This window comes from Marmota marmota, unplaced genomic scaffold, assembly GCF_001458135.2.
Source record: "Marmota marmota marmota unplaced genomic scaffold, marMar, whole genome shotgun sequence".
Taxonomy (NCBI): Eukaryota; Metazoa; Chordata; class Mammalia; order Rodentia; family Sciuridae; genus Marmota; species Marmota marmota.
In genome coordinates this window covers 28,894-54,301 of record NW_026000061.1, presented here as the reverse complement: position 1 = coordinate 54,301, position 25,408 = coordinate 28,894, and the positions used below count along the sequence as shown (strand labels likewise).

Genomic DNA, 25,408 nt, shown 5'->3' with positions numbered 1-25,408 from the left:
TTCATAGTATCTGGTGTGGAGATGTGATTTTTAAGTTTTATATGATGATGATAACAAGGCTTGGGTGTGATATCCTAGGAAAAGAGTATATAGTGAAAAGGAGCAAAGTCAAGACAAAAACTCCAGAAACCAAGGCCTAAGTGTTAGAGATTGTGCCAGAAGATATGGCTGAGAAGGAGGGGCCAGATTAGCAGGAGAAAAACCAGTGGTGGAAGACAATGCGTTCAGAAGGAGGAAATACTCAACATTGTACATGCAGCTCAATTAATTAAGGAAGAATTCCAAAATAGTCAAAGGACCTAGTGGAGTAGAGGCCTTGAGACATTAATACTACAGATGGAATGATGGGTGGAAGCCAGTTCAAAGATACCTGAAAAGGGAGGGAGAGAGAATAAAAGGAGAGGGCCAGCATATGTAGCTCTGGAAAGAAGATGATTTAGGAAAGATGCGAGGAGGAGACATGGGATCCATGGTGGTGTGTCTTAATGGGAGCTTCTGGGGCATGTTTAAATGTGCATGGGAAGGGTCCAGTTAGGAGCAAAATGGAGATTCATACGTTTTCTGAGAGGACTTTGCTTTGAATTCCCATCTCTCCACTCTTCCATAGTCCTCTCAGATTACCCCAAATGGAGATTTCAATTCCAGTACAAGTGTGAATACAGTTGTAATCAATATTTTAATGTAATTCTTTCAGATTTACCCAAATAGACATTAAATGTATTTACTGAGAGTGATAAAAATTCTGTGAATGTTTATGTGTGAATATGTGCACATTCAGGCGTGTTTGGGAAGGGGTGTTTGTAAAAGTTTCAAGACTCTAGGGAAGTAGTGTAGTCATTGTCACTAATTTGAAGTTTTGAAAACAATTCCAAAATCAGTTTTATTATTCATTTATCTTTCACATAAAAAAGAGCACACTCTGAAAACCTTAAATTGTTATCACAACTTGAAGCAAAACAATTTGCAGGGAAAAAGGGACTCTTTTCCATTTAAATCAGTCTTGGTATTTGCAGGTAAGACAGCAGATGTCATAAAACTCAAATGTCTAAACTTTTGTTTATCAAATGTAAATACAAAAATACTTAAGGAAAGCAGCTTATATCAAGGAAGAGGTCTAGCATACTGTCATCCTCTGCTTCCAAAACAAAACCATAGTGTATAGAAGCTTAACTTCCAAGCAGTAGGCTTACCAAAAAAAAAAAAACATGATACTTAATAGTCCACATGCAACTCCTTCTTAACAGAATCTTGGAGGAAGGGATGTGAAAGAATGCTAAGGAAATCCATCTACCCTCAGAGGTATATGGGGTTTAGTCACGGTCCACCATTCTGTCCTGCCACACCGAAGTTTGTTTCCACAGTGCTGACAGGATGCCTCTGGAGCAAGACAGGCACAGAGTCAAGAGAAGAATTGCTGAGAAGACTGGATCATGAAGAAATTTCACTGTGACCAGAATCTGAAAAATTATATACAGTACCACTGGGAGCCAAAGGATGACCTGCATGAGAAATAAAACGACATAAGTTAGACATTCTGGGTTCACAACATCAGAATGAAGTCCACCAAATACAAGCAACAAAGAAAGTAGCCATGGATTATCACCATTGAAGTAGGGTTTCATTAACAAAGTGAATACAACATTAAAGTAAGTGTTTAATCTGATGGAGCTAAATCATGTAATTAAATGTTAAAAAGGGACACATACATCTGTGTTTGTATGTGTGTGTGTGTGTGTGTGTGTATGTATACTGTCATAAGTGTATGTATACTGTCATAAAAGCTATGAAATGATGCAGAAACCACAGCATAACTTGAGTATTTTTAGCTTCCTTGGCTTTGAATTACACTACTATTATAACCCATAAAGGGACACTTTGTCTGGGGACAGTGACACACGCCTGCAATCCCAGCAGCTCTGAAGGCTGAGGCTTGAGGAATCATGAGTTCAAAGTCAGCCTCAGAAAAAGTGATGTGCTAAGCCACTCAGTGAATCTCTAAATAAAATACCACATAGTACTGTGGATGTGACTCAGTGGTTGAAAGCCCCTAAGTTCAATCCACATCACCCTCCCTACCAAAAGTAGAAATTGGGCTGGAGACAAAACACAGTAGTGCTTGCCTAGCATATACCCATGGCCTGGTTTGAATTCCAATATTGGGAAAAAATAAAAACAACTGAGTAGACTTGAAAGTGAGATTTTTTTCAAATTTCAAAGTCATTAATCTTGTTTTTAATTTTTAGAGTGATAAGTACAGCAAAGAAAAATTCAACTGAAGATTGTCTTCAAAAACAATAAGAAATAACACCTGAAGAGTGTCTCTTTGGAATTTCGCTACTCATTTTTCAACATTAAGGATGTATTAGCAGGATGGGGTTGTGGCTCAGTGGTAGAGTGCTCACCTAGTACGTGTGAGTCCCTGGGTTCAATCCTCAGCACAAATAAAAATAAATAAATAAAAGAAATGTATTCTTTCCAATCACAACTAAATAAACAAATACATAAATAAGTGAAGTATGTGTTAGCTGAATCACATGAAAAGCTAATTGTTGAGGATACAATGTGTACTTTCCCCAAGACCATCATTGTAAAATGCCTCAACACATCTCCATTTCCTGTCCTAAACAGATCATACAACGTTAATGCAGAAGAGCTCTTTGAAAACATAAAATGTGATAAACATACTGATACTCCAGATTTATTTTTTCTTTATGTTTTTTTTATTATTTTTTTAGAGAGAGAGAGAGAGAGAGAGAGAGAGAGAAAGAGAGAGAATTTTTTAACATTTTTTTTTTAGTTTTTTTTGGCGGGCACAACATCTTTGTTTGTATGTGGTGCTGAGGATCGAACTCGGGTCGCACTCATGCCAGGCGAGCGCGCTACTGCTTGAGCCACATCCCCAGCCCTTCTTTATGTTAATATGAGTCTTGATTATCTTTTTGTTGTTATTTTTAAAGAGACTACATTTTAGGCAATCAAAATCTTTTCCTTCTATGGATTCATTCTTATATTAAAATAGTTAATTTTCTTCCACATAATTCTCCAGGTTCACCATGTCCTTAAATCTCCTTTGTTACTAAAATAATTCTGAAAATCTCAAGGAAGAGTCTTGTCTTTATGTGTTTAATAGAAAAGAAAAGCAAACTTTCGCAGGATTTACTTTTTTCTTTTCTATAATGTATTAAGGACACCACAGTAGATATATATCCTAAATATAATATTTTTTATGTATAAATATTTAGAATATATATATATATATATATATATATGTATTGTAAGTGCTCCTAACTGAAGTATGTTTCCAACTATATAATAAATAGGTACTTACTCATTTAGAGTTTACACCTGGGTTTAAAAGATTTAACATTCTTATATGAAATATCTTTTTATAAACAAAAACTACAAATTCTAATAAGCAAGATTTAAATCCCTCCCTGAAATTTTGGTTAAAAAAAAAACAAACCCAAACCCAAACCAAAAGCAAAACAAAAAACAATAAGAAAGAAAACACTGCTTAGAAAAATCATCACTCAGATGGAGCACCTGGCATTGGAGGAATACTCCCATTTCCTTCATCTATTGAGATGAAGCAAAACTGGGGTGGGAAAGAGAGGAATCATCCTATGGGTCAGTGGTGCCTTGGTTTTCTAATTACTGTTTTCACTCTCAAGAGAAGAGGAGGTACTGGTTAAAACCAGAGCCAGAACATCTTAGGTGACTTCCACTACCACCTAACAACTGGATGAGAAATGAATTGAGACATATCCACCATTTAACAAGGGCCTAGAACTGACACCCACACAAAATGCACAGATGCCTGAAATGTATACAAAGAAAAGAAGTCATTTGTTGAGTGAGTGAAATCTAATAATTGATTGACCTTTTAGATCTTCCTCAAAAGAAAACTAATTCTTAGCTCTTTTACTAATGATTGACACCCACCCTTTCAATTAAAGGGCAGGAGGAGGAAGGAACATGGAGAGTTATGGGGAAGAGAATTATCATCTATTTTAACATAAGAAAGTATCCATATAAGGAGAATATTTAGATTGCCTAAAACACAAGACCCATATTAACACAGTGGAAATATAAATTAGGAACATCAGTATTTTTTTGTTTTCCAAGGAGCTCTTTTTCTGTATTAATGTTTTTTGATCAAAATTAGTTATAAGTAATTTTCACATAAAGAGTATCTTTTATACACAGGGCCAATATAAACCTTAAATTTTAGAATGATTTTATATTTATTAATTTAATTCTATTAAGTATAAGAATAATAAAAAGAAATACAAAAAAATTCCAAGTCTATTCACAGAGGGCAAAAAACCCATTGAGCATCATAAAAGAGATAATTAAAAATTATTATAATGTTAAAATTCTATAATACAATACAATATAATAATTCTAAAATTTACTAAAACTGAAAAGTATAGATTTTGATAAAGGAAAAGAACAACTCATTTAGTTCTCCCTTTCCTTGGAGAACTCTGTGGGGAAGTTGGAGGGGGAGACAGCTGCGAAGGTGCCTTTGGTATTTTATCATCAGCTGGATTCTTGTGACATTTCAAAGTTCCTTCCTCAGTCAGGGAAAGAATTTTCTTTAAAGCCTGTGGAGAGCCAATGCCTATAAAAGAAAAAAAAATAACTTAGGTATGCATTTTGAAGACAAAAATAAATAGTAATGACTAAATACATTTTTGTATTAAGATGTACTTTTACAGTCTGATTCAACTTATCTACAATCTAAATGTTCTTTGTGTTACTACTCATGGTACAAACAGATCACCAAAGGCACGAGCTACCTGGAATTTTTTTCATAAACATGTATTTTTAGTTGTATGTGTACACAATATCTTTATTTTATTTTCATGTGGTGCTGAGGATTGAACCTATTGCCTCATGCACACCAGGTGAGTGTTCTACCTCTGAACCACAACCCCAGTCCTGGGGTTTGAGTTTAGACTGATATCTACAAGACTACTATAAACAGATTGTTTTTGGTATTTTACTTTGTATTTCAAACCTGAAAGTTGTCACTTTTATTCAACAATGAAGAATAAACATACAATTATAAAACATCTGAATTTAGGATGACAATGTCACAGCCAATTTCAACTCCAGTTGTTTCAGCTTTAGGATGGAAACACATTGTGGTGTGGCTGGAAATGTGAGCTGTGGAGAAGTGGGAATGATGGAGAAAAGCAAAGGGGCAAGGGTTAAGAGGAACTGTCTCAAAGAGTGAATGAAAGAGCTGTAGGAATTCTGTGCCCTGATACTGAAACAAGCACATGAAAGAGGAGCAGGAGACACCATGTAAAACACTGTGTCAGAGAGACAATGACAGAAGACCTCAGCAGAGGGGTGGGCCACTGCAGGATCCAGTAGCATGAGGATTTAAAGTGGCTCAACATTATTTTTCAGAAATAAAGAAGTCAAATTTTATTTTGAAATAAAATTATTTCATTAATTAGAATGGGGAAAAATCCCTCTTAGTACCTTTAAGTTACTATTTTATATAACATTGCTTTAAATATATTATACTAAACATAATAAGATGTCAAGTAATATTTCAAGCACATTTATGTTCATAAATCCAAAATGAGCTAAAATATATTGAGATATTCTGTATAGAAAGTGGGAGACAGCTTCATATGTAGGCACACATGCATTATATAAAATATGGCTAAAAAGTTGTTTTTAGCTAAAAGGAAGATTGATCATCTTCCAAATAAAAATGTCAGCACAGGAGACAGAAGTCAGCCTTCAGGGAATTTAGGAATACATATCTGTTGAGAGGAACAGCAATCAAGACACGTGTAGTTTGATTTTTTCAGATAGGAAGAATGACACAAAATATTTAAAAGACGACTGATGTCAAGTAAAAGTGTTCTTTTCTCACGTTCCGATAAAACTCAACAAGACACTTGCTGGTCAAGAGGAAGAGGGCAAGGATAGAGTCCGTGAGTGCTCCGACACATTAATAATGTCCAACTCACAGAATGCAGGAAATACATTACTGCCAAATAATTTTATCTAAACAAACTCTTTGCTATCCATCCCCCTTTTAAAATTTCTTTAGTTTTATTAACATTGTTTCTTTCTACATATATGTAGAAAAAGAGAGCCAATCCATTTCATAAAACTTACTTGTTTTACATTCATATAAAGTGCCTAAGCCAGTAGATAAGTTACTTTTTTAACATTTTTTTAGTTATAGGTAGACACAATATCTTTATTTTTTATTTTTGTGGTGCTCAGGATTGAACCTAGCACCCGCACATGCTAGGTGAGTGCTCTACCCCTGAGCCACAACCCCAGCCCTAGATGAGTTACTTTCAATGGGAAAAATTAAAAATGTTTTTTTGCTGTTTAACATTCAGGCATTAGATGTATTCTCACTGCTCCCAAGTTGCAGAATCAGCGATTCAATAAAAAGAAGTCACCTTCATGCCTACCATGCACAAGGACCAGACTTCCATTCCCAGTACCATAGTACAATAAAAAAGAAACATAATCACTTCCATACAGACACATAGCTGAAAATATTGCGACTATATTTCTACAATTTATTGATCATAAGGCAAAACTAGTTGAAAAATCATATAAACATAAACACTTCATTACTAGAAAAATTAAGTTACTAAATGTGTAACTTGTACATTTATTTCCTTATTTTGCCAAGACCAAAAAAATGTTATTTAATAATATATTATGTTTAAAAACTGTCTGATCACTGGTCAAAATAAAGTGTAACTTGCTGAGTATTTGTTTAGTTTGGAGATAATAGTCACAAAGAAATTCAAGCGTGATAGACAAGTTAGTCCAGATAAACATTTTTTTTAACTAATCTGAAAAGCACAGCAAAGCATAACACCAAAAAATAAAACAAAGTTGGAATGAACCCAACTACAGGGTGTAAGTATAAAAAACAAATTTTCAGAAACAATCATAAAACTCAATTTGAGGAAAAGGAGGGGGGAAATGAGTGTCATCACTTACCAAAAGGTGGGAGATCCTTCTCAGACACCTTGTTCTTTAAAGTATAGAGGACCACAGTGGGAACCTGCAGTCTGTGGTTGGCCTTATGTGGTTGGGGATGTCCCTTCTGCTGTGACTCTGTCCTAAGAGCCACTTGTGAGGTCTTAGATACAACAGGCTTTTTGTTACCAGGATTCATAGGCACTGGAAATTGTTTGGTTTGAAATTATTACAAAAAATTTAAAATGTTAGTAGCTATGTAGAAGATAATTGTAGAATTACAGGAGTCTTTTCTTATGTCAGAATACTAAAATATCCATCTCTCCCACCTATTGCTTATAAAGGCCAGAAATTGGGAGGGGGCCCCTAGTTACAGAAAATGAGAGAGCACTGGCAGGATAAAGGTATTTAATTAAGGAAATTAGTAATCTTGAGGAAGATTACATAGGAAAACACCAAAATAAAAAAAATAGAAAGGTGTATGGTTTGTGCTCCCTGAATGGGATAAAAGCTGCAACAGGAAAATCACCAGGAATAATTTTGTAAAATGACATCCAAAACTATTGGACACATCTGAGCTAACTTTTAATTTAATAAATTCTACAAACTATAACCTATTGACTATCAACTTCTTCTATAGAGAATTATATATGTAAGCAATAATGAACAATTGCTTATGTATTACACTATGCAAAAAATTCCATGGTAGAAAAAGGGCAAACCAGTTTACTGGGACAATTAAATGTTGTGCATGTAGAATCTTAATATATAAACAATTCAATGTCATGTTCTTCCCTCATGTGACACACTCAGAAGCTTGGTATAAGGAAAGAAAATTACTCTTTCAAGGTCACATTGTTAGTGTTGTAAGCAGGATTTGAAATCAGAGCGCTCTCCCTGAATAGAGCAAGCTCTTCACCATGACATAAAGTTCCTAACTGTGAATCTTCTAAATTAATCTATTTAACATTTAAATTCTGTACAACATTATTTTTTACACCTTTATATACAAGGCACAAAATTGTTCTAAATGAAAAATGCCTTTGTTTAGTGTGCATTGATTGGGACTGAGCCCAAGGAATTCTACATGCTAGTCAAGCGCTCTACCACTGAGCTATATTCTGAGGTCCTTATTTTTATTTAAATATCTATTTTTTAGTTTTAGGTGGACACAATATCTTTTATTTTTATGTGGTGTTGAGGATCGAACCCAGTGCCCTGTGCATACCAGGTGAGTGTGCAACCACTTGAGCCACATCCCCAGCCCTGAGGTCCCTATTTTTTATTTTTAAGAAATGCATCTCTCTTTGATATCCAGACTGGCTTAGGACTCCTGGGCTCATGATCTTCTCCCCTAGTCCTCCTGTGTAGCCAGGACTAACTATACATGTGATCTATGAAGCCTGCTTATAGTTAGGCCAGCCTTTTAAAATGCTGAGGACCTACACCTCAGGATAAGTTGTGGCCCACTGGGTGGTAGAATTGTTGTTTTAAATAGCAGCTGAATATGTGGCTGGGAACCATATGGGCTGTGGATATACATGACACAGTACAACATCCAGTCCTGTGTCCTCTGACCTGTGAGGCCCCAACCCCTCAGGTTGCACATTGCTTTGTGAGTATTTTGGTAAGAAAACAAGCAATGCAAATTTGAACTGCATCTGCCCATGTGTCCTGTAAATGAGTACTGGCTGCAGTGGAATGAAACCAAACAACTTGAGTATGTCCATCGTCTTGTCCTCCATACACTAACTCAGCTGGACACAAAGGATTCATCAAGGACAGGGGAAAGGTTAGTGCACTTGAAGACTAGAAACCTACTTGTCTACACTGGGCCTTATCCTGTCACCATGCATGTCACTGCACAGGAAACAAACACACATGGCAGTCAGAGTCTGCAACCATTTCCAGAAAAACTCACGTGTGTTGGTTGCTGGCTCACACTGCAGAGACATCACGTGAAGACTCTCCTCATCCATCTCCAGCTCCAGATTGGACAGGTACTGCTTCACTTTTAGAGCTATCTGCCCATCTTCATAAAGCTTTTTGGTGTTGATTAAGGAACTTCGGCATGCCCACATTTTAGGACCACCTGTCTGAGCCACCTCCAGCACTGTTGCATTTTTTCTACCCTGGCTGAGAGATCTGAAGGATGGAAAGGTCCATATGCAACTCACTTGAGCATGGAGTGATTTTTATCTATTGGAAACTTCCAGAAACTATATATGTATTCTACATTTGAAAGGTCACATGCCTCATTCCCTAAGCAAACTGTTACATGGATCAAAGAATACTGCAGATGATAAATATTTTTTTTGTTTAAAAAGAATTATACACAATACATACAGAACAATGTGTTTGGCACTCATTCTGATTCAATTAGGAAATTCTAATATTCTCCTCTACAGAGCATTCAAATGTTTATATAGAAGACAGTAAACAATTATGTAATAAAGCTTATGCAAGAATTCAAGGCTATAATCATTAAGCCTTGTATTATATTTACATCTCCTAAAAATGGTGTTTTAAAGATTCAAATAAAATTAGCTCCACTATTCTCAATTGTTTTCATATTCCTTGTGTTGAATGTGATGAGTTTTTATAATAATATAATAAATCTGTTAATATAACAATCATGCAAATGTCATCATCTACATACATAAACTATTTAGCACATGAATTGTTAAAAATTATTTTTTTTAAATATTGTTTTTTATACAATGGAAACTGTATTTCATTAACCTGTAAACATGATTTTAACTCTGCGGGCACCTGTTATTTTATTCATATGTACTAAAATATCTGTGCAATAGTATTTAAATTGCACAATTTTTCTTTCTAATATTCTTCTTCCCTTCCCTCCTTTGGGCTCTCCTCATTTCAAGGCACAGATTATATTAATTTTTTTTTCTGAGAGCCTGGAAATATGTCTGACCATAGTTCCCCAAATAATCATCAATCATTTCACAGATCTCATGGATCATGACTTCAAAAGCACAGGCCCCAACAGATTAAACTTGAAGTCAGTTTGACATCTAAAATTCTGTTAGGGAAAGAGATTTCAAACAATGCAAATTGTCAAAAAATATAGCAGGTAGGAAAATAATGCAATGAACTGAGCAAGAACTATGTGTGGCTATGCAAGTCCTCCACCACTCATCCCAAACTCTTCTCCCATTTCTTCTTCCTTTACATGAGAGCCACGGAGATTGAAGCACAAGGGCAGAAATAGACACGGAGATAACATGTTCAGAAATAAAGGTCTAAACTTCTGCATAAGCCCTTCTACAAGTCCACAAACATTAAACTGCATAATCATCCCACACACACCACCTTACTAGACACAATTTTTCTGGTTCAAAAGACAAACATATTTATTTTTGTTCTAGAAAAATATTGACTTATTTTGTCTCCTAGTCATTTTTTACTAAGGTGACATCTAAATCTATCATGTGAATAAGGAGACAATACTGTTTGGGATATTTACATATTTATAAGAAAGTGTTCTAATAAATAAGGAATAACTATCTGTGATTCATGTTTACTTAAAAATAGTTGAAGGACAAACTTTTTACGAATAGTCAAAATTACACATGATGCCAAGTAAGACATCTACTCCAAATGAATTTTTTGATGGTGATTCTTGATACATCCTAATATAATATCTGCAATTCTGCAGATATAAATATGTAAAATTTCTTCATTAGTATGAAAACTCTAAGCTTAAGCCCTTTAGTCCTGCAAGTGCCACTGGAGGTGAATCTCTCACGGAGTCCTGAACATGAGATCTGGGTCAACGTTAACTGAAGCCATTCAGCCAACTTGCCGGATCTCTTTTGCAATCACCCTTAGCTTCTCAAAGTTGACCAGCCCATCTAGGTTTGAATCATTTCCTGTAGTTGGCAATAAGAAAATGGAAATCACATGGCATCTATTATATACTGCTACAAGTGAAGGTGGAACTCCCATACCTTGCATTTACCTTCATGAAGGAATGTGAGAACCTCCTTGATAACTGGGAATAGGGGAATTATGGGAGGTTGCAGGTTTTGACTTTTGAGAACATCACAGTATTTTGCTATGTTCCTGGAAGGGTCAAATAGGTCTTGGAGATCCTGAAATAGCTTTTCATATTTATTGGGAAGTTTTTCCCAGGTTGCTCACAGTCTTGCCACTGGTGCCAGGTTTAGGCCACTGAGAGAGGAAGAAAGAAAAGGGGGATTCATGTAAATGTTTTCTTCTGAAATGGATGAAGCAAAACACTGCACTGCTTATTTACTGACAAATACATCTGCATGGATGCTTTCCATGTCTGGCAATGTATAGAGTGGTGCAGAGGAAACTTGGGTAATCCTGGGTGATGAGAATGCCAGATAGAAGCAGAGTCAGGGCCAAGACTGTGGGTTGGATTCTTCAACCCTTTATACTCCCCTGATCTGTTTATTATCTGCTAGAGTGTAGGTCCCACATGTCCTCAAAGGGCTGTGAGTATGAGCTCAGTCCCTCCTCCATAGTGCTATTGGAAGTTGATAGAGGGTGTCTTTAAGAGGAGGGATTAGAGAGATGTCTTAGGTCACTGAAGTGTAATTAAAAGTTGATGCTGGGACCCTGAATTCTTTCTTTATCTCTTTTTCCTGTCCGAGGCATGAAGTAAGTAGCTTTGCTCCACCACATGCACTTGTTTCCTCAACACAGGCTAAAAAACAACAGAGGCAAATGACCACCACCTGAAACCTCCCAAACTGTGAGGCAATATAAACCTTTCCTCTTTATAAAAAGCTTCTTAGCAACATTGTTACAGCAATGAAAGCTGACTAGCAGACCATCAGCAAAACCGCTAGAATACAAGTATTGTTGCTTTTCCTCCAAATAGAACAGTGTTTGGCTCACAGCAAGCATTTAATAAAACAGAGTAGGAAAATGTTCTCCAGTAAGAAATTAAAACAAAAGACACAATAGTCATGACACCATGATCAAACTCCCAGCAGATAAAAATGAATAACTTTACAGTCACATTTAATATTAAAATAACTATTTTTTTTCATTTGCACTTTCTACTAGGTTCAATCTAAGCACTTAAAGGGGAGGAAACTTAACATTTATTGTTATGCAGCTTCATGCTCTCCAATGAAATTCCACATACATCATATCAATTAATCTTGATAATTCCTTGTGTTATTATTATTTTAAAAGGAGGTTAATTGATGTTTCCAGAAGCTCAAATAGTTAGCACACAGTCCAAGTTACTAAAGAATAAAATGTGATGGATTTCAAATGTCCAATCTCCAAATCAACATATTAGAGGTTCTTGAAGGTAAGGATTAAGAATCCGATAAAATAACTGTTCACTGAGAGTCAATGACAATCTAGCAAGAGTTTGATTACCCGCATGGTATTAAAAACCTCAGTCATTTATAAACTACCACATTTTATAAAATTATATGATATCCCTAGAAGGAGATGATTTCTAATCTGTAAAACACTGAATCTCAAGACTGATATGTGCTCTTCCCTGATGATTGCAAGCATTGAGTTAAAATTCTTGCATTCCCTAAGGTGCAATGCTATCTTGATAAAATGCTTAATGAGCTTCATCCTCTTCAGCTGGTTTGTCTCTCGAAGAATTTCAGATGCCACCCAAAATGTCTCCTGGTTAATGACTTCCTCAAATTTCTTCAGGTTGTGACAGCTGGATTGTGACTTAAGTCTAAATAAATCATCTATATATTCAGTAGGCTCAATGTTGCAGAAGAGCTCAAAACTCTGCATGGAGAGCTGGGTGGCAACTTCCACAATACTGAGCTGAAGGAGGGAAACTTGACCCTCTCACAACAACTCCTGAGCATCCTCATCTGAACAAAGCACTTCTGTCTCCATGTTGTTTTCCAGATAATACCTGTGAAAGCAGAAGTATTTTAGATGTAGTCCAGCCTAAGCAGAAGCCTCATGATATCTGTAAAACGTAATCCTACTTCCTAGGGAAGCTTGACAGAATACAGAATTGAATCCTGGAAGAGCTCTGTTTACCCATGATAGACAGTGCAGTTGCTGAATTCATTGGTAGAAAACAGAACCCAGAATTCAGAAAAAAAAGAACAAGTCACTGGGGATTTCATTATTACTGACTGAGATACTTTTTCACTGTTCCTGTTCTGCTGTCTAAACCATTCCACCCTTTCTTCTACGGATGAGAGAAAATAGTTATTTCTAAGTTTAACAAAAGGTACAGGCTCTATGTGTGAGCAGAAAAAGTCAGATCAGGGACATTACTCCATTTTCCAAGAATAAAAAGAAAATCTGACCATTGAGGGGCCCAAATTAGATCAGTTCAAGATCATTTAATTAAGAAAAATCCCCAAGAAAACTAACAGCTATTCCTTCATGTGATCTTATACAACCCTAAAGCAGAACTCAGAGCTAGTCCATCCATTTTAAGCAACTTATTGAAAACAGCATTTAGTTATTTGCTATTTCCTATTTTCTCCCTTCATTCCAAACTCCTTCCTTCCTCCCTTTTTGGGAGGGCAGATGTTTTCTCTAATTAAAATTATGAAAATGAAGAAAGAGTGGAGGTCCCATTAAGCTGGTCTTTTGCAAATTTCATAAAATATCTATGGCAGAAAACAATGCATACTGGGCTTTTGACATTCACAGATAGAATGTTCTCCATTTTGATTATGCATTAAGCCTATGACAGAGATCCACACATATATTTTTTGAATAATGAATGTGAATAATGAACTTGCAGCTCACTGGCGATCTGAAGAATTCCATCTGATTACAAATATATCAGTGTACATTCAAATGATAATTGAAAAAAACCAACTTCCTAAAATAAAAATATTTACTACTGTTGAGGGTGGAAATAAAACTGAAGATTACGAACATTATAGTTGATAGCAATAAAACAAATTTTGACCAAAGTCAATGGTAGTTTAGATCTATAACAAGGAAAATTTGAGCACAACAGAACCCTCCAGAATAAAAATAGAATAATGTTATTTTTGTGAAAACTCAATTTTCAGTCTGTATTCAATATAGTAATTATTTGAGATCCAAAACTAAACTACTTCTTTCCAACTTCTAGTTAGTTGTGATTTGAAACTAAAATGACATATCCCCAACAACAGAAATGTCACTGAAAAGAATGACAAAATCAGCACTGCCTTCTTCCATGTACCATGGGGTACAGGCACTTATACAGCAAGCAACCAAGCTCTGTAGCAACTGGAATTTGGTTCCAGCATTCAGAGGTGGTTTTTGTAGTGTAATGCACAATGACTGACTGGACAGAGTTATTCTGCCAAATACACTGTCATAGATATCTCAGCCTAAAATAATGAAGTTCCTTGAAAATCAGGTCTGTGGGAGCATATGATGATTGAAAATGATTAGAAGCACTGTTTTTGAATGCATACATATAAATAGGAGGAAGCAGCAGGCTCAACTCTGCGACTGCACCTCAAGCTCTCTCTGTTTTATCAGCAGGTATTCTAGAGGGCAAGCCAGAAGAGTTAGTGCATGTATGTTGGCTGTTAATAATACCTTTCAGGTCACAGTGCCCTTGTGTAAGTGCTTAAGAATTCCCCCAGCAGTCTGTTGTATACATTTACTATGATAGAACAATCCATGGTGTGGTTCTTGGTTTTTAATATGTAGGGATGTTTAGTCACTTAAAAACCCTTAAGGTATTCATGTATTAGACTTTGATGTGGTTTTAAGGAGGGGAAAGAAATCCATGAGACAGTGTATACCTTCCACTCAGTTGCATCCTATTGGCAAGTTTGGAAAGCTGATCTGGAAGTCTTCTCTGTTTGATGACTCTCTCGGGTGTGACTGAGACCTCACACAGTGAGTACTGATCAGGGGTGGCAGTAATCACAAACTCCCTGATGGCCTGAATGACCACTTCATTTGCCGTGGTATCCTTACTGATCATGATGTATCGGTTTTGCTGATCAGCCTTAAAAACTCTTAGCACTTGATACACCAGATCTGGAGGAAAGAAAACCACACACAAGTAAAGATTTCAACATAAGGTGATGCCCAGCAACCTGGAAAGAATCTCCCTAGAAAAGATGGTGAGAAACTTTGACCTCTTCCTACTAGAGTTGTAAGAACACATCTTTCTATAGATAACTAAAAGAATAGACAAACAGAAACAAATCTGTACATGGTAGGATATACACAATAACACCATGTGGGTATCAAAGAAAGAGAAATTTAAATAGAGATTTGATCTTTATTTTTCTGAAAAGCCCACAGTGACCTCAAATATACTTCCTATTCTTATTTATTTGATATGAATTAGTAATAACTTCATATTATGGATTTTTATTTATGTTATCAATTAGGAAACAAGTTGAAAGAGATTAGATTTCCTACAGCCATATGAAAATAGTTTTCAAAGTAGAATGAGAACTGGTTCTAGACATTTGGAATTTAAGGCTCATCCTCACTCTATGCATCTCGGTATCAAAGAAAGAAAAATATGGAAAAAGATGACAATGTGAAAACAAAATAAGTAGTGGAGGTGCTCACCGGGAGTAGTACTGATGTCTAAAATGGAATGATGTGACTGCAGCAAGTCAGGATTGCTAGAGGACAAGGTTCCTCTGACAGGCAATGTGGGTGGGATGTGCCTTGTCTGCCTTAGCCCTACTACGCAGTCATCTGGAGACTGACCAGTCCCAATATCACTGAGGAAAGAATTAAAAGTGGATTATCAACAAGATAAAAATCTGTAAGCTATAAAGCCAATAATAAACCATAACCCATTAAATGTGCAATTTGTGTAAGAATGTCATTAATTTACTTGAAAATTGCAAAAGCCATGGTTGCTTAAGAGTATTAAGTTTGTTCACTTTGTTGTTTCTGAAGAATATAATGTGTCTCTACAGCCTGTCTTTTTCACTAGAAAAACACATTTACAATAATAGTAGTTTCTCAGTCTAAAACTAGATTCAAGCAAGTATTAGCTCTAGTTTCTGGTGGGAATGAACTTCAGAAAATCCATACTAAAAAGAATAAATTTTGTCTCACTCATTTAATGGTTCTGCATCAAAATGATGAAGTTCCATGGTCGTATTTGCAGGAACTAAAGAAAGTGAGTAAAATGAGCAGGAAAAAATCTAAACTATCCTAATTTTATCCTGTTAATATTTTAAGGGAGAATTGGATTATTATGCAGTTGAATGTAAGGAAACCCTGAAAGACATTATTTCTTAAATACACAGAGCATATAAAAGGAGACTGGTGCATGGTGGCATTTTCTAGATAACAGAAAGGCAATGGAACTCCAATGACTCACTTTGATTTTTACTCTGCTAAAATTCTCTAATTGCACATTTAAGATTCCAGACAATCACCAATTATTATTGATGTCTATAAACTCCTTTCTATGTATAAAAAACTATCACAGTGGGGAAGTCTTAAACATGATTTAATAATATATAAAAGTTATTTATAAAGGATCTCTTTCTTAAAGTATCAGTGCTTCCAAATCAAAAGATCAAACAAAATAAACATACCAATAAAAAACTAGATTATAAGCAAATTTGCTTTCTAAGTAGATTTTATAAACAAGTTGAAAAAATACCAAGGCATCATAAAGAAGAAAACTGTAGTGTAAGTTCTTCCAAATACACAGGAAAATCTATGACAAAATTCAATCTCTATTTAAGCACATATGGGTGTGTGCATGTACATGCAGACACTCTTAATTAACATTCTCTGAAAGATAGAAATCTTCACATTCTTGGGTGTTGTTTGTTTGTGGTATTGGGGATTGAACACAGACATGCTCTTCCATTGAGCCACTCCAAGGCCCTTTTTAAATTTTATTCTGAGACAAAATCTACATCAATTAATGAGGCTGGCCTCAAAATTGCAATCCTCCTGCCTCAGCCTCCCAAGTTGCTTAAATTAAATGTACGTACCACCATACCCAGTTACATCAGTGGGACTTTATTTTTCAATCATATAAAAGCACAATTTGCCAAAATTATTAGATGTAATATATGATATCAAATGATGACTATGCCTTTAGGCCAAGGCATGGCTGACTGGGACACTCCTGGCACAAATGGCCATGATTATTAGTATATTCCAGGTACATCCTATAAGATTTGTCTTCTTAGGAAATGTTTCTCAGCCACATTTTAACATCTAGCATGATGGTCTAACTTTGCACTCTCATGGTTTCTTGATTACTTACTCATATCAGATGACTCTAGGACTAAAACAACTGTACATGTGAGATCCAAGTTTGAAATGTCCCTCTAAAAATTGAGAGAAAAGAAAGGAAAAGGCCCTCTTTAGCACACCCTCTTTTTGTTTCACCTCACTAACTCTCATTTTTTCCAAAACCCTTTGGAGTCTTTGAAGACTTTAAAGTCTGTTGACTCTTCCTGTTTCCATTGCGGTCCATATATTTCCTCTCTACCCACCTGAAAACCAAATCTGAATCCCATAATGCTTATTCCATACCCTTTCCTCCCCTCTTTATGCACATTACAATTCCATGTTCATCCTAACTAATTTATTAATATTCAGCATCTTAGCTTCTGTAATAATGATTAAGAACAACATATCCACATGATTGTTTCAATATTACTTCTAAAACAGCTCAGCCATAAATTCCTGATATATTAGAATAATGTGAAAAATTTACATCACAAGCTTAGCATATTGTTTTATCACAGTAAAGTAATAAAATAATGCACAGAAAATTTGTAGACACTTACTTATAAGGTTTGTGAGGGAAGATACTCATCTGAGTCTTGTCATGCATCTTCTTTAGCTTGTTCCTTCCTCCAACAGTGTTAGCTTTACTTTTTTTATTTACTTTTTCAAGTCCTATCACCTGTTTTCCATCTACAGCAAGATCAGGAATGGAGGAGCCACTGGCCTCCTTCATATCACCAATATTGGGAAGGTGGGGGGCACCATTTCTCTTCTCTTCTGACAGTCTTGTTAGAAGTTCTTTAAACACTAAAATATATACAAAGAGAAACATCACATGCTGCCAATTATAAGATATCTGGACAAGGACAAGGCAGCTGTAGAACTTGGGGGTACCTGAGAAGTACAGACTTCAGCTATGAAAATCCTGCACAAAAACATTACTCCAGTGACTGATACCAGGAATCTACTTTGTATATTGTTCTATCCAAGTAAATGTAAGAATAACAGTAAACATTTTAAATTTTCTCCTTTACCAGGGATTGAACCCAGAAGCACTTAACCACTGAGATACATCTCCTGTCCTTTTATTCTATTTTACTTAGACACAGGGTCTCTCTGAGTTGCCAGGACCTTGCTAAGTTGCTGAGGCTGGCTTTGAACTCATGAACCTCCTTCCCCAGCCACCTTAGCTGCTGGGATACAGGTGCCAGGCAGCAGTAAACCTTTAATCTATAGTATTTTAGATTTTATCAACATACATGCATTTCATTTTATCAATAAACACAGATAAAAAATGGTCTAATTATATATTTATAAATGGATTCTATATTTATAAAATATATTCTATATTTATAAAATACTACTTATAAAAGTTACTTCTTTCATGATTAAGATTTAAATGTTTAAAACAAGCAAAGGATAAAAATGAAAGTCTGCAAAAATACTTACCAAATAAATTGTTTTTCACAGTGATAGATAGATGTGTTATCCCTTAGAAATTCCACGACTTTTGACAGCTGAATATTTTCAAAGTTTTGACCATTTAATTCTAGTATCTAAAAGTGAAATTATAAAATTACAATATCACTGACTGAAGAACAAAAATACCAAACTCCCCCTTATATCTAGACTGAGAAATATCATACCTGATCCCCCTGTTTCAAGCCTGCTCCAGGTGCTGTGCTACCTAAATCAACACTGTCAATGAAGATTCCAGATCCTCTCTCGGAGCCTCAAAGTAAGAGAAAATGCAGAGGAGCATCCCGGGATGGTTTTGTTAACGTTATCAATCTTCTTTTTGCCTTAGCTTCACATGCAATGTTTAACAACCTTAGATGTCCGCCCATTTTCTATAAGGGTTCAAAAGAGTGGTGTCAATTCTAGACAGGAGGAATGAATGAACTGAAAGCTGATCTTAAAAAGATCACAACTACTACCTCTCTTTCCAGCTTATTTTCAAATTCTGCTAGAAACCGAGTCATTGCAAGATCTCCTTCAAAGTCACTGAAGTGATTATTCACCCACAATAACACTACTCTGAGTAACCTGAAAAAAGCAATTTGTTTCACTGAGTTTTCTTGAGTGCTGAAGATTGGTGATTAGATTAATTTCAAATGAGATATTTAAGTTTCAATTTACCTCAAAATACTAAAAAATAAACTAATAAAAATCAAACCTCAACAAGAATTTTATTAATAAAAATGATCTTCTGAACTACATATATCTACTTTATAAACAGACTATTTATATGTTGTTTGCCAGGAGACACCATGGATTTGTGAAGATATTCAATGATCATCTGACTTCACTTTCAAAACACATTTGAAATAACTCAAAATGAAAGCAAATGCAAAGTGCTGGAAACCTTCAGGGACACTATACGTCTACAGAGTAGAATTTTTCCTGTCTTAGATCCATACTTTTAGATGGAAAATCACACTAACAACTGCAAAAAAAACAAAAAAAAACAAAAAAACCACACACACAAAGAAATAAAGTGCCCCAAACAAACAAAGATGTTTCAACAACAGAAGCCACTGATATCAGAGTTCAAGAAATGTCCAAGAAGGAGTTCATAGTTGAACTGATGTATGAAGTAAAGGATAGTATAAGGAGTGAAATGAAACAAAAATACAGAAAGTGAAAGACCATTTCAATAGAGAGTTAGAGATCATGAACAAAATTTAAAAAACAACAAGCAGAAATCCTCTAAATGAAGAAATCAGTAAACCAAATTATAAATTCAATAGAAAGCATCACCAACAGATTAGACCAGTAGGAAGAGAGAACCTCAGACAATGAAGACAAAATGTATGACCTAGAAAGTAGAGTTGAACATGCAGAGAAGATGGTAAGAAACCATGAGCAGAACATCCAAAAATTATGGAGTAACATGAAAAGACCAAATTTAAGATTTATCAGAATAGATGAAAGAGCAGAAATACAAACCAAAGGAATGCACAATCTTTTCAATGATATAATAATAGAAAATTTCCCAATCCTAAAGAATGGTATGGAAAATCAAATACAAGAGACTTACAGGAACCCAAATGTACAAAATTACAGAAGACCCACACCAAAACACGTTATGACTAATTAAGAGAATAAAGATAAAATTTTAAAAATATTTTCTTATATTCCATTAACTTGAATGACAACTGGTGTGAGAAATGTATCTTTAAGCTTATATTTAAAAAGTACTACATATTTAGGAGCTGAAATAAACTGTATTTGCAACCTTATCTCTGAGGTTAGGATCATTAAACCACTCCAATAACTTTTTACCACTTCCATTGGACTAGAAAGAAAAGTCCGGTAGGTCAACAGGAAGTCTTCTATGAAGGTTGGATCTACTACTTAATTCTCTTCCACCAATTGCTTGGTTAACCCTTCTGAGGTTCCTTGTAACAAATAAAAGGTTTAATCATGATCCTGATTAAATAGGATTTATTTAATGCCTTGATCTCTACCCTTCTACAAAAAAGCAATCAGGTAAGTAATAAGGATGATAATTCATGCTGTAAACAAATCATGACATGCAAAGGTTTTTAGTTACAAGTGATGACTTTCAAAAGATATTACGCTTGACAATGAAAAATGAAACAAACCTGAAGTTGCCATACCTTATACTATTTGAGTTTTCCTTTCCATTAGAAGGAGAGTGGTTCTGGGTCTTACCTTGATGACAATGTGACCCTTCCTTATTCCAGTTCCATCAAGGTCTTGATGTTCTTTGACTATAAGGATCTCTCTTTCCTCTTCAACTTTTTGCATATTCATTTCTGCTTGGTTGAGGACATGAAAGTAATCTTGCTGGGTGACGTAGGCAAACTAGAATAAAAATCAGTCACTACATATATGATGTTGTAATGAGAAAAAGAAAAAAAAGTGTGTCATGTTAGATTCAATAGAGAGAAAGGATGGGAGAGGAGGGGAGGAGTAGGGAGAATAGGATATTCTGTAGGTGACTTTATTTTATGTATAGATAATTTTTCCCATTTTAGTTAAGCACAATGTTTAAAATGAAAATTTAAATGGATAAAACAACTGTACATTGATCTGACACTATAAAAATTCAATATGACTCAGGTACAGTGGCATATGTCTGTAATTCTTACTCAGGGAGGAAGAGTCTAAGTTCAAGATTAGCCTGGGCAACTTAGCAAGGCTCTGCCTCAAAGTGAAAAAAATGCAGAGGCATTCAGCAAAGACATTCAAATATCTTCTTTCAGAATAAACTACATTTAAATGTCATGCAAAATGCAGTCTAATAAATATAATGAGGTCTTAACATTAAATCAAATATTGTCAAATCAAGTATTGTTTTATTCACAAATTTTTAGAAGACAATACATAAATTATAAACATTTTAGAGTGAAAGCATTTTAAATTTTTCCTAACACAAAGGTTCTTTTAAATTATCTAATTAAATTTCGTGTTTGTTCACATATTTTCTCTAGCTTATTTTTAAATGCTTTTGAATAAAGAATATTAACATACTATAAATATGGATACCATTTATCTTTTGCTACCAAGTATTTTCTTTGTACTAGCAATTATTTTTACTAGCAAGATGTTCTACTGATTTATACTGTGATTAACTTCCATATCTTTTCTGAATTCAATGTTTTATATGAATTTAAATATCATTGCATAGCTGTACAATGTTAACTTTAATTATCTACTTATGATTTTTTCCCCAATATGATTTTACTGCCATGTTTGCAATGAACAGATGATTAACTAATAATTTCTGATGAAACACTTAAAGTATCATATTTACAGAACACCCTTTGCAATACAAAATAAATAGTTCTATGCATTCCAAGTAAGTGTGAGAGAGATTTACAATAAATTTCTAGGAGCAAAAGACTAATAGTTCTATATTAAAATGTTATTTAAAGATAACATATTAATATAGGCAGAAAATATCAAACTGAATCAAGTGTTCTCGGGGGTTGTAGCTTAGTGGTAGAGTACTTGTGAGGCACTGGGTTAGGTTCACCACCACATATAAATAAATAAATAAGCAGAATTCTATCAACAACTAAAAATATATCTTTATAAATAATCATGAAATAGTGACTTTATGTCTTTTGCCAGTAAGTGGATGAATCTGGAAATTATTATGCTCCGTGAAGTAAGCCAATCCACCCAACATGGTCAATCTATAATCGTCTCAATAATATGTGTCTGGGTCGAGTACAAACATGCATTGTATTTGATCTTATTGATATTATATACATACAATCCATTAAATGCTTACACGTAGTGAGAATCTCACTGGCCCTTTTACTGAAGGAGGCTCCTGACCTTCCATGGAGGGAGACTGAGCCCTCTCAGGACCCCATTTTCCTCCCCTACTGCACCATCAGCTGTGGGGAAGGACAGGTTAGGTGGAGTTCAGATGGGACCCTTAAGCAAGGAAAGAAAAGAGCTACTTGTTATAAGCTGGCCTGGGGTGAAGGGGGCGCTGGGCAGACAGGTGGGTTATTGGGCTTCCAGACTGTAGTGGACCCCACCTGGTTCTCCTACCTTTCAGGGCACGCAGCTCCAGGGTGAGGCTCTAGCCGCACGTTCACTTCCTGGAAGGTTTTGCTCTCTGCTTTTCAAGTCTGACCTCTAAGCCCCTGGAGACCCCCACCCAGTTGCCCTTCTGAGGCTCCAAGGTCCTGTCCCTATTACCCCACCCCTGGCGCCTGAATGCCGCTCAACCATGTTGCCTTGAGACCCCCCCCCCACCTGCTTCCACTGGTGGGCCCAAACCAGACCCACCAAGGAAGAGATGCCAGATTGACAGCACAGTGCTACAAAGTATCCAAGCTACAGCTAATCCAGTAGGCACTGGAAACCCAGGGCCAGGATGGGGTGAGAAGAAGGAGGAAGCTGTGATCTGAACGACCTCTGCCCTGGGCGCCACAAGTATAGTCAAAGCTGGACTGGTCCTTCTGCCCTCCTGCAGGCCATCAGTGGATTCCCCACTCCATGCAGACCTGAGAACCGCCCTGCAGGGGGTGTATAGGGGACTGCATGCCCCAGAGCTGTTGGATGGGGTGGCTCAGAAGCCTGAGGCCTGGGCACCTGGAGCTGGGCTTCAAAGGGAGGAGGCCAAATGTGCACTTTTTTACCTGCCCATTCTCTGTCTCACCAATATGGAAGCACTTTTCCAGAGGCCTTCCACCACTTTGCTTGCCTATGGGATCCAAAGGCTGCATTCATTTTTTTGCCTTTAGGTAGAGTGGTGGTTGCTGTGTTCTTTAGTCTGAACCTAGAATCCGGGCTCAGAGGATCCTCCTTCCTCTGTTACTGAAGGGTCCATTTTCTCCCCTCTGTGGAGAATTGAAGAACAGGACACAAATAATTAAACAAACAAATAAACAAAACCCAGCATGTTTATTGCAAGAGCAAAAGGTAACAAAGTAATAACTGTCTCCCAAGAGAAGGGGAGTCAACAGGAAATACTTACTGGTTCTTTTTGTAAATATCTTTTAGCTGTAATTGGACAAAATAACTTTATTTTATTTATTTATTTTTGTGGTTCTGAGGGCTAAACCCAGGGCCCCACATGTGATAGGCACCACTGAACCACAACCCCAGACCCCTGACTGGTTCTTTCCATAAGCTTTGGATCTTCCTCCTCCTTCTATCTCCTCCCCCTCCACACCCCCCTTATAACTCACTGGATTACCCCATGTCTATGCCTCTTAGTCTTTCTGTTGGACCCCCAATCATTGGAGTCTGCAGTGGGAGTGGGACTGATATAGGCTGGGACAACCCCTCCTTTCTCCTAGAGGCTACAATTTGTCCCATGGCTGCATTACAGCCCCATCCACAATAGCAGCCAGCACAGCCATCTTGGGTTAGGCATGGGCAGCAGGGGCTGTGTGGGAGGGGGTGAGGACAGTGGTGAAGTAAGGAGGTTGACTGAGTTTCCTGGAGGCTGAGGGCCTTGCTCAGTTTGGTCACTCCATGCCAAAGAGGCTTTCCCCTCAGCCTTTCTAATTCTCTGTAACCACCCCAATAGGCTCTCCTGCTGGCCACATCCATGCTATCTGGTGGCACCTTGATGGGTATGCATAAGTGCACATGCTGACATTTCAGGGAGGGCAGGGCAGTCATGGCAGCCTCCTTGTGCACACACACCTGTGTGAAGAGGTGATGTCAGGTGTCTGTATCATCCCTTCATTTCTGGGGACCTGGGATCAGCTCACCTTCCACAGTGTGAATTCTGCTGCTAAGAAGCCTTCTGTACCTACATGTGTTGGCCAAAGTCTCAGGCTGGATTAGGAGGACCTTGCAGGCAGATGGGCAGCAATTTAGGGGACAGCTATAGCAGTCATGTGACTGTATAAAAGGCAACCTGCCTTGTGCATGCTGTATGGAAGCAAAGGTTCCCAGGTTATCAATCCTCATTACCATCTCTGGCCTCTCAGCTCCCAGTCCTTCCCCTTCCCCTCCAGCGAGGCCAGCCTGTCACAGGCCAGCTGTGCTTGTGTCTCTGGTAGTCTGGATTTGGGTCCTGCTGGAGTGAAGGGTTTCCTGAGACATAGCTCACAACTCTTCTGTACCTCCTTTTCTGCTGGACTGGCCTCTGGGCCTGGCTGGACCTTGATGCAGGCATCAGAGTATAGGAGGAGGCAGAAGCTCTATAGCTGGAGGTGCCAAAGACCATGACAGTGAGAGCCGTGTGATGGCTTCCTCTGGTCAAAATCTGTGTCTGAGATATCCTTCCTTCCTCCTTTCCACCATAGATTTGCCTCCTCCTGGGCTCAAGGAGGCCCAGGAGGCATGGGTGGACCTGTCAAAGCCAAAGGCTTCTCCGAAAATACCCTTTATTGCTACTCTGGCGTGAGGTTGCCATCTGCATGGGTGAAGTTGGTGATTGAACTCAGTGCCTCGTACATGCTAGGCAAGCACTCTACCACTGAGACAAAATTTTGGCCCAATTTTCTTTCAGAAGCTTATAACATTTAACAATTTTCATCATTGGCACTCAGGTCATCCACACACCCAAATATAATATGTGAACACTTCCTTGTCTGAAATCCACATTCCCATTCTCTGATGTTTCATGGTACTGCCAATACTTAGATGTCCTATCTTGGCCTCAATTAAAACAAACTTGTGCTGCATACCTCTATAGTCCATGTCCCTCTTTGTTTTAAAAGCATAGGACTTGGTGGTCCTTAACATCCCTATAGATCAGCCTGTTTCATAATCAGTAACCCCTGATTAAACTTACCAC

At 36.8% G+C, this 25,408-nt stretch overlaps 1 protein-coding gene across 1 annotated transcript; it reads right to left on the bottom strand.

Annotated features, from left to right (window-relative positions):
• Window positions 1-854: 854 nt before the first annotated feature.
• LOC125619942 (rap guanine nucleotide exchange factor 2-like) lies at window positions 855-24,835 on the bottom strand. The gene is given in 16 exon segments (XM_048813936.1): window positions 855-1,499; window positions 4,472-4,624; window positions 7,000-7,182; window positions 8,900-9,124; window positions 10,140-10,165; window positions 10,748-10,871; window positions 10,961-11,176; window positions 12,495-12,874; window positions 14,733-14,973; window positions 15,520-15,677; window positions 17,724-17,970; window positions 18,613-18,647; window positions 18,649-18,719; window positions 18,810-19,013; window positions 19,101-19,209; window positions 24,732-24,835. Coding segments are annotated over 16 exon segments (2,547 nt in total). The 3' UTR covers window positions 855-1,428.
• Window positions 24,836-25,408: the final 573 nt, after the last annotated feature.